General features: G+C 32.3%; 1 protein-coding gene across 1 annotated transcript; it reads right to left on the minus strand.

Moving 5' to 3' along the window:
• Positions 1-11,302: 11,302 nt before the first annotated feature.
• Positions 11,303-11,688, minus strand: LOC116805730 (kunitz-type serine protease inhibitor HMGS2). Its single transcript, XM_032739568.1, has 2 exons — positions 11,601-11,688; positions 11,303-11,543 (listed from the first exon to the last, which is right to left on the minus strand). Exons 1-2 carry the CDS (start codon positions 11,671-11,673, stop codon positions 11,365-11,367), a joined length of 252 nt encoding a protein of 83 aa, XP_032595459.1. The 5' UTR covers positions 11,674-11,688; the 3' UTR covers positions 11,303-11,364.
• Between the last annotated feature and the right edge of the window lie 4,168 nt (positions 11,689-15,856).

Genomic DNA, 15,856 nt, shown 5'->3' on the forward strand with positions numbered 1-15,856 from the left:
CTGAATTTCAACCGATAAAAATGCAGTTCCGATTCCAGTTCCAATTTGACATCCTGATATGTAAGTATTTTCTATATAGGTTCTTTTAATGTTATTAAATTTTCTTATTTTTTCTACTGTAATTATATTCAGCTCTAAAATATTCAATGTAATGGATTCATATGGTTTTAGTAGGCGTACTTGCCTTTTCGCCCGGATCGCAATCCATTATATATTGATGATTTCAGCTGACTGCTGCTTGCCAACAAATTATTCGCAAGAATTGCTAAAAATGTCGCGCAGAAAATATTACGTATACGCACGAGTGTGCGAGTGCCTGCTGTGCCAGGTGCAAATGCATGAGCAATTTACAGTTGCGCCCAACTGGCTGCTTGCCACCTCTGCTGCCATTGACCCTGCCCCAGTTTTGTGGGAGGAAATGTGAAAACTTCGGCGACTGCTTCTTCACTCGCTTTCCTCAGTCTTTTGCTTACGTAAATACCCCAAAGCACTGCGCATATTTCCATATTAAGTATTTTTATTGCTAATGGCGCTTTTTACTTAATGTCAACATACAAGTCACGCCCCTTGCATATATATATATATATATATATATATATATATATTTATATTTTTATTTATATATATATATGTACATATATATGTACATTTGCATGTATATCCACAAAAAATGCAAAAAATTGAATATTTTTATGTTGTTTTTATGACAATTTTATTCATCGTTGACATTGTTGCTGCTGCCGCTGCTGCCGCTGCTTTTTTTGTTGCTTTTTTACCGCTGACGATTTTAGCGCTTGAGGGGCGGAAGTGCCTCCTGCACCATCTGTACCGCCAGTGACTCCTGCGCCACCTGTTATCTATTGATTTTTGTGCCTGCGTATTGCCCGGATACGTGGCAAGAAAGAACAGTGCCTCTGATTAGATACACTGACAGACAAATGCAGCAAAGACATACGACAGCTTGTTTTGAAGTTTAATGACTGGAATCAGGTAAATATATATAATTTATTATATGCTTTGCATTAAACATTTTTTATTATTGTCTCAAATATAACATATAAAAATAAAACCAATTACTTAATAGCATAATATTTCCAAATTAAACATATAAAACCATAGATAATAATTGTTTACTTTGCTAAGTAATAGGAATTGATTAATATATATTGACCAACAAAAAAAAGTTTAATAAATAACAAATTAAACATATTTCAATATTGATTAAAGAAGATGAATCTTATAGAGATTAATGATGATTACAAGTTTCATCTATTAATTTATTATATTTCTATACATTAGAATTGCTTAACAAATCACTTGAAAGCTAGTTGCAATACCCTATCTATTAATTCAAATACTAGTTTTTTCATTTTTATATTTGACATATCTATTCATATCTATGCATATCTATTCATATATAAATAACAAACATGACTCGGAATTCTTTTATATTGCAAAGTTGACAGTTGAACAAATTTTAGATAGCCGCTTCTGGTGTTATCCATTTTAACACACTTGAAAAGGCAACGCAGCACAGTGGCACTTCACCCTTAAAAAATGATATAAACTAAAAATTATACAATTATTACAAAAAAAAATTAAAAAAGAAAACAAAATGTAAATTTAGTTAACTACATATGAAAAGCGACTTTTATAATTTCTAGGTTTTTCCCTGAATTTCGCGACCTTACATTTTTATACAATAACCGAAAAATGCCATTTCGTGAATGGCTTATTTAGTTCAGCTATGATAGACTTTACTACATATAAATTCAGATGGTCCCACAGTCCACACTGGCGTATGGTGCACAATGGAATGCTGCTTGATGGGATTGTCTATGCGGAGGCTTGTGGGGTTAAAGTAGCAGTAGAACACCAGGGCCTGTCAGTCGAGAATGGTTATTGTTATGTTGTTTAGCTTCCACAGGATGCACAGGATGTTCGTGCAGCTGCTTTTGAGTGCCAACCAATTTGGCCTCTGACATTAGGCAAACTGTTGGCTGTTTTGGGCATCCTTGGGTGTTGCTAAGTTTATAATTTGGGATTTGATTTCGCTTTTGCCTCGACCCTCGCAGTTTGTTCTAGTCCTAATTCAAAACAATTATTGATTTTTATTTGATTTTGCATTTTTATTCATCGTTTTTTTTAGAGAGCTTACATTGCATTTAAATGCTAATTGCCCTTTTTTTAAAATACAACCAGCAATTTTTTCCACAGTTAATTCATTGCAGCATAACGAGTCTTTTGTTTCTCCATGTGTATATGTACACTTCTTTACCCTCTCGACAATCTGACGCTAAAGTTTGTTGCACTTGCTTTCCGCCCCTCAGCGTATTACTTTCCACTCTCCATTCAAATACAATTTCAGTTTATTTTTTGTATATATATATTTTTTTTGTTTCGATGGCTTCTACTGCCAAATTGCTAAATTGATTTAATGACTTAAGTCGCTTACATTTAAATTATTTAATTGCGTAAATGGTTCAATGAGTTCTTAATTGTTTTATGTAGCACCCTAACTTGAAACGATTTTAGTAAAAGAATATTCAAATAATAATTATATTCCATATATTTATTAAAAGTTGATTAGATCGCAACTGTATTTCTTGAAGCTAATATATCTTGCCGAAAATGTTATCACATCTTTGTCGCTTGTTAAAATGTGTCGTGTTGGGCTTCTTTCATAAATTTATTTCAGATTAAACTCAATATTTATTGTTTTCGTAATTCACGTTTAAAACGAATATTCTAAACTGCTAGAAAAGATATCTCCAGGTCGAGTATTCCCGCCTATATCATTCTGATATGTTTATTGTTGTTGGTCTTTAATTGAATTAAATTATTCAGTAGTTCCTTGCAGTGTGCTCCGACTCGATTTTTACACTCTATACCTATTGATATGATTGAGTAAAGTATCCTGAAGTTGTGGAAATGTATTTAACATTTAGTACAATTTCCGTCAATCTGTTCTGGAATGGAAAATCATAAATTAAGTATTTCAACCTATAATTTAGATCTATAATCTAAAATTCTCTTTACTTGACGTGTAATAAGAGTTTTTTTTATTCTATTTATGAATGCATTTTGGGGGCAGGGCATCTCCTAGTCGGATTTCATGAGAGCACTCTAGCATTTTTACCTTTTTTGTAGATGTTAATCCATTACCGCTTGAAATATCATGCGGAAGGTAAAATTGGGGAGAGAGGATTGCTGACGGATTACGGCAACGCCCATTTACAAAGCGGTTGTTAACATTTTAGGCTAACGACTAATTGTAATTGTAATTAGTTTGTGTAGTGATAATCTTTGTTTTTGCACAATTAAATTAAATGTCAAGCAATTAAAATTAACCAAATGTCGGAAACTGTCAAGCATTGAAAAATGGTGAAGGTTCAAATGAGCCGTAAAAGGCAGCCGGCTATCAACTCAACCCAAATCTCGACCCAAATTTCACACATGTGTGTGATTGTGTGTGTGTGTGTGAGCCATATATGTATGTATAACCCTGCGCAGATAAACAACTGTCATTGTCAGGCAATGATTCCTAGTTGCTACAGTCACCGACAGGGTGCAGGCGATGTTTCAAAGCTGCTTAGCTGTGGCTTCCGATGCAGCACGTGCCCACACATCGATTAATAGACTTTAAATTCGAATTTACTTTACCTCAGGGCCATGAACATGATAGGGAATATACACACCCAAATACAATATTCCAAACGTGTTGTATATTAAATTTAGTCATTTAATTTGTTGCATAAAATTCGTAATAATTCTCTTATAAATTATAGTCTGATTTCAACAAACTTGATTTATTTATATTGTCAACATAATACTATAAATAATAAAACCAAATAAATATAAATCAATATTAATAATAATTTCTTATAACTAAACTTTTAATATTAACATAATTCCTGGAAATCGTTCTAAAGAAAGCCAATTTTATCCACGGGCTTAGAGATTTGACTATCTCCTCTTTATTTTATGTTTCACTCTTTATTTCTGTCTACCTTCTGAAGGTTTAAAAATTGAATGATTAAATATTAATTAAATTGGGATTTTTTTTTCTAGGTTTTACCCTATCCCATGCAATAAATGTTGGACAAAAAATGCATCTAAATACCCTCGAAAATATTATTTATTATTATTACCTTTTTAAGATAAAGTTCAAACCCATATTTTATTTTTTTATTTCTTTTAATTTATTTTATACTTTTTGTATTCTTTTGAGTCGACTGATGTAAGTTAACGTTAAATAAAAAAATTAATTATTATTATTATTTTTTATTATTTAATAATTTTAATTTATTATTTTAAAATTTTAGTTTGTTTTATTATTATATATATATATTAAAAAACTTTTAAAACTTTCAAATTTAAAGAATTTGGCCGCTGCAGGGTGTCGTGGATAGGTGTTCTTTGCGCTTTTTTACTCTTACATAGTTACAGGGTATCTCTTTGTCCCCGCTCGAGTCGAAAATACATTCATTTTTGTTATGATAACGTTTGTGTCATTTTGCGCCAACTGCCAACTGGAAAAGTTATCACAGAGGCGCAGTCAACGCGTTAAAAGTTTTTTGTAGCATACTTTATAGCGGCACAGCCGCATTCAGTGACATACATATGCATATATATGTATATAAATGTAATACATTTGCATAGATACATATAGATACGCTTTTATACAATATGACTTTGTTTTGCTTGTGCTGCTGCTGCACAGAGTATCCAGGGTTTCCCCAGCTGGCTGTTCTGTTATGTTCTGTTCTGTTGTCTTAGGTGGCTTGGTTAATTTACATTTTCCTGGTAATTAAAATGTGTTCGTCACCCCGCTTGCTTTTACCCCCCCTTGGTGGGTGGAAAACTCGTTTACATAATTATGTGTGGCAATTTGCGCGTGTGAGTAAAGATTTACACAACACACAGACCAACATTTTGGAGCATAAATTTAATTTTTTTGCGACTGGTTATTTCTTAACGCTTTTCTGTTGCTGTCTTTATGTGTTTTGTTCGACAAAACAAACAATTGTCAGCTAATAAGAATAACTCCATAGTTTATGAGTTTGAAATCAAAATGTTGAATTAACGTTTTGCTTTCTTGAAATATATGTGTGCTGCATGCTCTAGTTATCACCATCAGAAAGTTTCATAATGAGAATGGTGTTTAGTTGTGGCATCTTAAAATTAATTCACTGTACTCAAGTAAAATTGCAGAAATGTATGTATTTATATATAAAATAGGACATATTACAGATATATATAAATATATATATATATATATAATATGGCACATCTGCGCAAAAACGTTTGTTGCATGTCTTTTTGTCGTTGTTTTTTTTTGGCATATTTATTAAGTTTTTATCGAATTGTTATTGATTTAAATAGCAGAGTGTGCAGGAGAGTGATCGAAAAATGAATAAATTATTGTTGATAGAATTAAAAATGTAATTAATTTGATAATTATGCTGTATTTTTTTTTAATTAACTCGAATCATTTATTTAAATTGGACAACATGCATAAGGTATTTTAAATACAAATGAAATACAAATATTTTGTTAAATAAATTAATTTCGCATTTAATATTTATTGGTAATAAAGAATAAAGCAAGTAAAATTGATATAAGAAAATTGAAGGCAAGGAACTTTATATATATTTTAATGTGACTCGACTCAATGATTACATTTGAATATATTTACTCAGATCACTCAATCGCATCCATATGAAATCTCAGATGATGCAGCATGTATCCTACTCGTAAATAAATTGTTTGCACTATGCTAAACGGATGCTAGAGACCCGGAACATACAAAGTCAATGTGTCAGTCTCCTAAGTCAAAGTATAAAGCAAAAAGGGAGAGATGGTCAGATGGTCTCTAACTTATGCTTAGGGTGTGTAAGCCAGCATAAAGATTTCTGGCCAACCGGAACTGAATAGAGCATGGGATTCGTTTTGTGGGTGGACATTAGACACGCTTAGCAACTACACCGTCCTTCGCATTAACCCAGATTTGGTGTTTGCACGAAAACTTGCAAAACAAATTAATAACAACAAAAACAAAAACAAAGCGAGTCGCTAAAGATGCTGGTGGAACGAAAATTGTCAAGTGGCTGAGCTGCCCGCAGGACCAATTAGTACATCCTACCAGAGTTGAGCACGTGACGTGTTTTCCTTCATGACAAGAACTCAACGGACTCGTGTTCAAATTTGTACAAAAAATAAATATATCTTTAAACTGATTTCTCCATGAGAGTTAATATATTTCTTGTTTCTTCATGACAATGTAATTATTTACTTCAATAATGTTCAGTTTCAAATAAATTTGCTGATATCTTCTTAGGTGAATTAATTTTCAATATATTGATGAGAAGTTATGGAAATCTAAAGTATGTTCAGTAGAATAAGAAAGCAAAAATTTAATATAAAACAAAAATCAAAATAAATTAGTTTGGAAAATGTCATATATTTCTTTTAGATAGGAGGTAAGTCGGCCATCTCTATTGCCAGCGAGAGAAACTTTTCTTTTCATTCGCCTATTGTGAAGCTGAATTCATTTCATATTTCTTGCTTCGGTAATGCTTTTCGGAATGGGCACATTAAAATGTATCGAGATTTGTTTCAACTCAACGATTTGTTGAGCACTTTGTTCCCGGTCGATTATTCCGATGCGCTCGAATAGCTTTCACTCGTTGAAAGTCATTTCTCGACCAGCTCCAAAACTCACCCAAGGAGCTTAGGTCATTTCCAAGTTGATTCCTTTGTGCGCAATTAGAAAATATATTTGTCGTTTGCTTATTTTGAGTATCTGTTGGCAGGGCAAACGCAATGAAGAGAAATTAATATTGTAAAATAATTAATCACAGCAATTAATATGTAAACTGTAATGCGTGGCAAGAATTTGATTTTATTTAAAGCTATTGCAATAAATCAAATATCCTCGACAAAAAATGTGGGACTCGAATTAATAAATCTTAATGCTTTATTTTTAAAATTAATTTAAAATTGTTGAAAACTACAATTAGAAAAATAAAAGAAAAAAGTCAAAATACATTTCAATATTAAAGTATTCTAATAATATAATTCTCAATACAATAAAAGTTGCTGTAAATCAGTCGTCAGACAATTGAAATGTGGAAAATAACTTCTTGTTGTACTCCAATAAAAATTTCATTACATTGCACACAACAACAATACAAATTAGAAAGCTAATGAAATTAAAAGTGTCTCCTTTAGACACTGACAAATACTCTGCAGCATCACGAGTATAGCCTCCATTTGAAAGCCTCAAAATGAAATTAAAGACAAGTAGAAATTATTGTCTTACAGATGAGAAAGAACAATTATTATAACAGATATATTTTATTATTATCTCTGTCAGAAATTGAATTTAATTATTTTCGAATTTAATTGCTTTTGAATTGTGAAATTTTCTTAGAAAATTAAAATACCCTCAGGTATAATGAAGGTGCCTCAAAGGCAAGGACTAAACTCAATTGGACAGCCAATTAAAGTGCGCAGCCAACAAATACTAATACAACCAGCAGATCTGCTTTATTCGGGAGTGCACGACTGTCAAATACTCTGATTTCAGTGCAGTGTGTTTTTAAAACATGAATCTAACTGATTGCAGTTTTACTAAATGCTTTTAACTCCTTAGCTGATTTAGTTTCTAAGCCAATTCCGTGAGTAATATACTCGGACAGAATCAATATACTGTTTTTCCCTCGGGTACAGAGTATAAATACTGTTATGCTGGTGAGTGAAAAGCCTTTTGCTTTATGTTGCTTGCGAGTGCCTGAAGCAAATCTTCTGCAAAACTTTTTTCTTCCGTTTTTATTTTAATTTATGTTACTGGCAGAAGCATAATAAAATATTTTATTGAGTGTATTAAGCAGACGTATTAAAAGCCATCGGGACCGAAACAAGTTGGACGGGCAATGTTGGCGATCAAGGGACCTGAAAGATGTTCTTGTGCAAGTGAAATGTGTGTGGCGAATATTTTCCACACAACGGAAGCTAATTTCAGATTCAGAGCACAAACAAAAATGGTGAGCCAAACAAAGCTGTCAGGTGTCAGGTATATATACACACACACACACACACACACACATACACCGTCATATACAGACATGAAGAGGCGTGTGCAAAAAGGTGTTCCACGAGCGCTCTTTTTAAATTCTTGGAGTTACGGTGAAACATATTAAGGCCAAATACTAGTTGACGACTTTGATGCCAGTCAAAAAGTTGGCCGAAAAGCCTTCAGCAGCAGAGCAAAGAACATGTTCACACATATACACATACAGATGCACATACAAAAATATATATTCAGCTAGCTACTTGGCTATTAGAGATGGTAGGCAGCCACGCCCTGCGTCTATAAATAACAGCCGTTATGGGTGCGGCGTAGGCACAACCATTTAAAGTGCCCAATTTACTAACAGGACTCACTCAAACAAACACAAACACTCACGAACACACACACACACACACGCACAAGCACACATATTCACAAACATTGCAGGCACCTACGAGAGGGGCTTTGGAAGCTTTGGTCCCTGGATCGCAATTTGATGTGGTGTTTCATGGACCAAATTGAAAGTCGGCCCAAGTGGCTGGCACAAACAATGCTCGAAATGAAAGGAATGAAAAATAAATATGAAAACCAATTGAACAAAATTATTATTATTTTTCTATTCTGGGCAAAGAAAAATTGAAAATGATTGTTACTTGCCCTTCGTGCTTATTGGGTATTTACTTTGGGGATCTAATTGATGTTCAGAATACATATAAGCTTATATGATTTTTCAGCATCGCCGTTATATCTCCAAAAGGCAGGAAAAGTTAATTAAATTAGTCATAATGGTTGAACATAATCAATATGTTTTATTTATATATTTATTTATTTTGGAGATCTAATTGATATTTAGTATATATGCTTTATCCACATTCAAGTGATGCCTTTAAAGAGCATGTTAATTTAGTTAATCATTATTAAGTCTATCTCATTTGCTTCAAGACCTAATTTGAGCTATTAAATATTTTATTTTTTTGTAAAATCCTATAAAATCATTGGCACGAAAATCATATATTATTAATTTTCTTCTCTCTCTTCATTAAACTATTCAATTTTGCAGTTAATTGTTGTATTACATTCTAGCACCTTAAAAGCTTTTATTGAAGTTTATGTGTATTTAAGGTAGATATAAATCACAAACACGAAAATTATTATTTATTCATTTTCGTTAGCTATTAGAATATTTAGTACGTAGTTAATATACTTTCAAACATATATAAACAAGTATATATGTATATATATATATACAACACAAATGAAATAAATTATTAAGCATACATTTATCCTTACACATGTATAATAATTAGTAGTTTTCTTTTGCCGCAAATATTAGCTAAAAGCATTATCAATTTGTTATGAACTTAATGCGCCTTGCAAATGTCAATATATGTGTATGTGTCTGTGTGTAACTATATGGAAGAAACACACAGCCCCACATAGACACACACACACTCACACACACACACACACACACACACACACTCACACACACACTCACACACACAAAAGACACACGTGTTGTAACTTTTGCCACAAGCGTCAAGTGAAATTTGCCGGCAATGGGAAATCTAATAACAGCAAACATACAAACACAATAACAGTTAGTTGTTGTCACGTTGTTATTACGTGTGCGAGTCTGTGCCTATGTGTGTGTGTGTGTGTGTGTGTGTGTACATGTGTGTGCCAGTGTGTGGAGCAGAGTTTTAATTTGTGTTTGCCACTGCATATTAAATAGACACATCAACGCCCAGGCAGAAGACAGAGACCAACAGAGAGTTCAAGCTGCCCCAAAACCGCGATGGCTGATTGAATTGAGGGGGCGGAACAGGAAGAGGTGGCAAGCCCATTTTGTGGGGCAACTGTATTGGTTGGTAACTGAATCGAAAATTGGCTCTCAATTGGCTAAGTGGACAGCGCTCGTTGCGTGTGTGGTATCACTGATTAAGTATACGTCGCCTGGGCTCATAAAAAATACATTAAATGGAAATTAGTTGTTATTGTGGGCCAACGTTGGTTAACCTGTCAAAGCATATTCCCTATTCGTCTGTCGCAAATTGACGTGACATATTTGATTATATTTTAATGGACATCATCTCCCCCTTACGTTCGATAACCTAAACAAGATGATATCACGATTTAACAAGTTTAAGTAAGGGCATAGCGAAAAAATATAAGGGAAACATGGAAAAGGCAGGATGAGTTGTAAAAAGGGACAGAAAATAGAATAATTAAATTAGCAGGGCGATGGGGAAATTAAATTCAAAATATAAAAATTAACATAAATCATTTTCAGAATTTGGTATTATAATCCAATATAATTCCCCAATTTTTAATAAAATCTTCTTTCAATGCTGGCGATAATTTTTAATTTTTTTTTTCTTAAATTCTAGCGAATTTAAACCCACTAACACAGTGAAGCTCACAACTTGTTGTGAACTCAATTTGAACTTCACGAAGAAGTTGTATTTTCAACCGACGAAAAAGTGGTTTTGACAACATTGCAATCCAACTATGCAAAAAGTAAATAAAACTAAATTACATGAAAAACCAGTGAAATCCAAACTTCGAAATTCGATTCGATTTTACAGACAGAAACTAGAATTTTTGTTGCCCCATAAACTAGAGTTGATATCTAGCTAGTGTTTAGAAATTTCTCTTATTTCTACAAGAATATACGCAAAAATACTTTAAGTGTTGTAACTTTCCAAAATTGTGATTGAATAAATGTAAGTCAATAATTGTGCTTTATTCGACTTATGCAATTGGAAGTTGTAACATTATTACGATGTAACTATAAATTGATAGAATAACAATAAAGTTATTACTTACATGCACTTGGCATAAAATTGTAAATTTTACAACTTGCCAGCTCTAGAATTGCCAGGTGGTCACTTTACAACTTTTATTGTATTCATTTAAGCTGTAATCACCGGTTTTGAACTATTTTTGTCGGTTGAAGCATTTTCAGCACACAATTTTGGATGCAATTTATTGTAGAGATTGCGATCAATAAAGCATACATTACTTTTATTTTTATTGAGAGTACGATAGAATTGATTCAATTTAACAACGAAACTTTTTCTGTGTGGGATTATAAATTTTTTTTAAATATATCATTTACATATGTATGTAAACAATGCTGAGGATAAGCAACGTAGAAATTTTGATTTTTAATTTAACGTCGCAGCAAAAAATTATTTATTTAATGAATACAAAAATTTGCATGTATTTTATTTATTATCATTTATTTATATAATATTTCAATTAATTTTACACCAGGTAGCTTAAATCTATGTGCTATTAGCGGCACACTTTCTCTTACATTCCTCCTCATCGTCAAACATATTCCGTGTGCCCTGGCAGCCGCCATAGATAAAAGGCTCACATTGGCGAGTTTCCTTTATGAATCGCCACATGGGAAAGAATGCCCTGCATGGTCCCGTCTCAGATGGCTTATCATCGCATTCCTCTGACGGTTAGAATAGTTGAATATTTGTAATAAAATGAGTGGCATGATTATACTAACTTGAATTGTAGGCATTGCTAGTTAGCAACAATACGAAGAGTAAACAAAGCAAAGGCCAAATAAATTTCTTCATTGTGACGGAAACTAAAGAATTTCGAATAGTAATCTCTGAATTTGGCAAGGCAACCGACTTGTTTAAATTGCCTACTTTGTGTGTAGACTGTTGAAATCATAACCACCAAGCTTAGACTTCAAATTTATAGTAATACATGTCTTCATTGCATGCTAATTAAAATGTGTACGAAATTTGATAATATATATACTTAACTTCAAACACTTAAGCGTAGTTTATGTACTTAATTATATAGTCCGGCTATTAAAAATAAAGCACGCGACTCATAAAAGCGACTCATAAAAGAATTTTGGTTGGTCGTTATATTGAATCCTTGTACGCTTTTCAATTACCATTTCAGATACCATCAATTACAAGGCTACAATTTTTGGGCGTGTCTATTTGTAAGCGTCTGTGGCGCTTATTTTGCCAGTTACAACGACAGCGCAAATCCCCAGAAATTAAACCGCAGACACACACACACACACACACACGAAAACACCCCCACGCACACACATGTGTGTATATATGTATATACATACGCGTTCACACGGATTTACAGCATGAAAATGGCAGTTGTTGTGATATTTATCAATTCGCTATTATGCCTCGTCTTGGAAAAGTGTTTTTAATGCTTGCAATCCATTTTCCCATATCAATGACACTTTCCGTTACCCGCTGCCTATGCGCAATTTTCAAACGCTTTTTCTACTGTTTGGTTGCTTTGAAGTTGGCTCTTTAACTATTTCATAACATTCCTTTGAGTATTTTCTTAGCCTGTTACTTTGAGTAAAGCAAAAATAAAATCTCACGATTTGCAAATTACTTCAACTAAATTAAACAGCACTTTCGACGTGACATCGCTGATTTAAAATTTGTGCTGCTATTAAATTTTATTTTAACAGAATTCTTAGCTTTTCACTGAGTTTGAGATACTTTCGCGAAAGCACAAAAAACGTTTCATTCCCAAAAATAACCAAAAAATAAATATTTATTATAAAATATGTATTTCAGATAAAAGCTTTTTTGTATCCATTACCAACCAACAGCCCGATAAGCAATCTCTCTCTCTATCATCCGCATTAATTCTAATCCTAATCCTAATTAATTCCTTTCTGAGCAATTTGAAATAAATTCCAAGAATTAATTATTATAATGCGTAACATGTTTGCCCTCAAGCGACGAGAACATGTTTCAGGTTATGCGAACCAATTAGCTGATTAATATTAGTATTGTTTATGAAAGGCATTTCTTTATTTATGCGGTTGTGGACTCAACTTCTCATAATTGTATAGTATTAATACGCAATTTAAAATTAAACTGATAAAATAGGAAAATTAAATTAATTTATATAAATATATATTTTAACATATCTAATTTTAAGTATAATCTGGGAAAGGAATAAATTTTAGCTGTAATCATCAAGTTTCGATGTCAATATATTAAAAGGAATTAAATTAATTAATTATTTATTAGTGACTGGTGTCTCAAATAATATCAGTATCAACAAATATCAGTAGTATTTTTAGCGGAAACAAAGAATATCACTTAAATTCTCACATAGCCGAGAAAATGTATAAATATATTTTTTGTACTCTTTTAGTAACATCCGTACAAATCTGTATATGTAAGTCCGTTCAGTTAGCAAACCCCAAAGAGAAAACATTATTTATGGAAAAGTTTTCCATTTATGTGTTAAAATATTAACAAGGCTTTTACTCGCATCCACACAGTTTGATAGAGACTGCAAATGTGGCTCAAATACTTTTTGGCAGCTTCAGCCGCTAAGCTCGTAAATTCGAGCGCATTGGTTTTCAATTTAAACATGTGTTTGAGGCCAAATAAGTAAGCTTTGTACATAATACAAACACACACACATACATATGCATTGTATCCACGTGTGTGTGTGTGTGTGTGTGTCGCCTTTTCCTGTTTATGTTCCGGTTTGCCTATAAGCCATTGATACTTTAATGTATGCACCAGAGTGCGTCTCTGGGTGACGGCTTACACCAGCTCTCTGAAGGATTTGTATATGCAAGCGTGTTCCAGCCATTTATGGGGCTTCAAGTTGGCTTTATGATAGCGCTCACAATACGAGTACATCATGCATACACATTTTTGGCGCTGATGGAAAGCCCCTTTGGTGTCATTGATATGTTGATTCATTTATTATTCAAATTAAGTGATTGTGAATATCAAATGGTTGCTGTACATTTCAGCCACAAAGTTCCAATAACACACAAATATCCAATGAACTTGACACCTGCCAAAATGATTTTTTTAATCATATTAGACTTTGCAGGCAGTGAAAGTGGCTGCTCTGAAAATTGACTGAACAACTTCTCCCATAAAAGGATTACACGGCTGAATTACGTTCCTTGATGAAAGTTCTCCAATCAGTAATCCCAATTGGATAGATCTCTATAAGAAACATACATTTACTATATTTACAAGAATTAACAACATTTTTTGCACAAGACACATGATTGTAAATTATGAAAGGTATTTATTCATTTATGATGTTCGCATCTGGGATCAACACAAATATTTATAGTATCATCTACTGCATTTTAATAAATAAAAAAAAATAAAAAATATAAATTCGTTAAGTCGATTAGCGATTATATTTTTGCTGAGTTATCCAGCTAAAACTGTTAGCTTTTAATAAATCATAATTCGTGCGGAATTAAGTATTTAACTTCTTTTTTTTAATTATATGCATATTAAATAATATCCGCTGATTACATTTCGATAATTCGGTGGATAGTAATTTAAGCTTTGCAAATACCCCTATTTATAGCTTGTAATTTATTTTTGCGTGTACTTCGCCTATAAATCAAATTACAATGGCAATCTCAGTGTATTGACAATGAATTAATGGGTACAGGCCACAGCATAAACAATCAAAGCCTGCGTAAACAACAAGTAAGCTCTCAAATGGCAGCAAGTGTGTAGATGGATAAATACGCCACGCCCACAGCACGTACACACATTGTTTATTAGAAACACAAAACCGTAATACAATGCCAATATTTACCTTTAGACAGTATCTGTCGGCAATATTCGAATACAGCTGAAGAAAAAAATAAAGATTCGAATTTCGCTTGGATCGAATATGCTAATGAGCCCAACAATCATTTTAATAAATTTAATACATAAATACGTATGTGCATACATTTATTTATTGTTTTACTTAACGTTTTCTAAAAACAATTCGAAATTGTAGATAAACAAATTATAATTAAAGAAACATATAAGTGATCCCAAATTTTTAGTGAATAATTGAATTAAAAGTTGAAATACAAATAAAATAAGGGATTTACTTTTTAAAATCATATATCATTTTAAAAAATATAAATTTTCGAAATAAATTTGAAATTAAAGTTCAAGCTATAAACTTCATATTTTAAATTTAAAAAAAAAAAATATAATAAAAGCCATACACTTTAAAATAAAATCAAGAATATACGTTCATTATAAATATAAATGTAATTTTAGAAACAAAAGTTTTAAAATAAAAATCAAAATAAGAACAAAATTTACAACCTTAATAATACAAAAATAAAAACAATTTAATTAAAATTTTATAAGGATAAATAAATAAAATAAAAAAAGGCATACAATGAATCTGATGGTTTTAAAATATAAAGTGGTCCAACATTTATAGCAAGGATTGAGGAAACTAAGAAAAAAGCAATAAGACCGAGCACTTATCAAAATAAAATGTTAAAACTGGAGAGATGCATAACCAGATTATCGAAAGGGGGTATTTCTTTCATATAATCTATCTATCTAAAGTTACGATGTCTCTTCAGGCATTATTATATTTTAACATGGCTTTATTATCCCACCGTGGATTAACAAGTGCTAAAGGAATAGTTCGACAACAAACAGTGAAGAACAAAAAACCAAAGCAAAAAAAAAAACAAAAAACAAAACTAAACTTTACAGACACTCAAAGCCAAATACTTTAAACTTTCTGCCTATTGGCGGTAAAATTTGGTTTCACAAACCAACCAAATCACGACAAGGGCTTTGAAAACCGCACACAACTTTCACACAACTTTTACCGCAGCAGGCGCAACAATATCCAAACAACAAATACAAACACAAACACAAACAACAACAAGAAGAACAAGAACAGTGGCAATTGAATTTGAGGATTATGACAGCAGCAAAAAACGCTCTGGACTTGATGAAGTTA

The sequence above is a fragment of the Drosophila grimshawi genome, unplaced genomic scaffold, assembly GCF_018153295.1.
Source record: "Drosophila grimshawi isolate 15287-2541.00 unplaced genomic scaffold, ASM1815329v1 contig_1377, whole genome shotgun sequence".
Classification (NCBI taxonomy): domain Eukaryota; kingdom Metazoa; phylum Arthropoda; class Insecta; order Diptera; family Drosophilidae; genus Drosophila; species Drosophila grimshawi.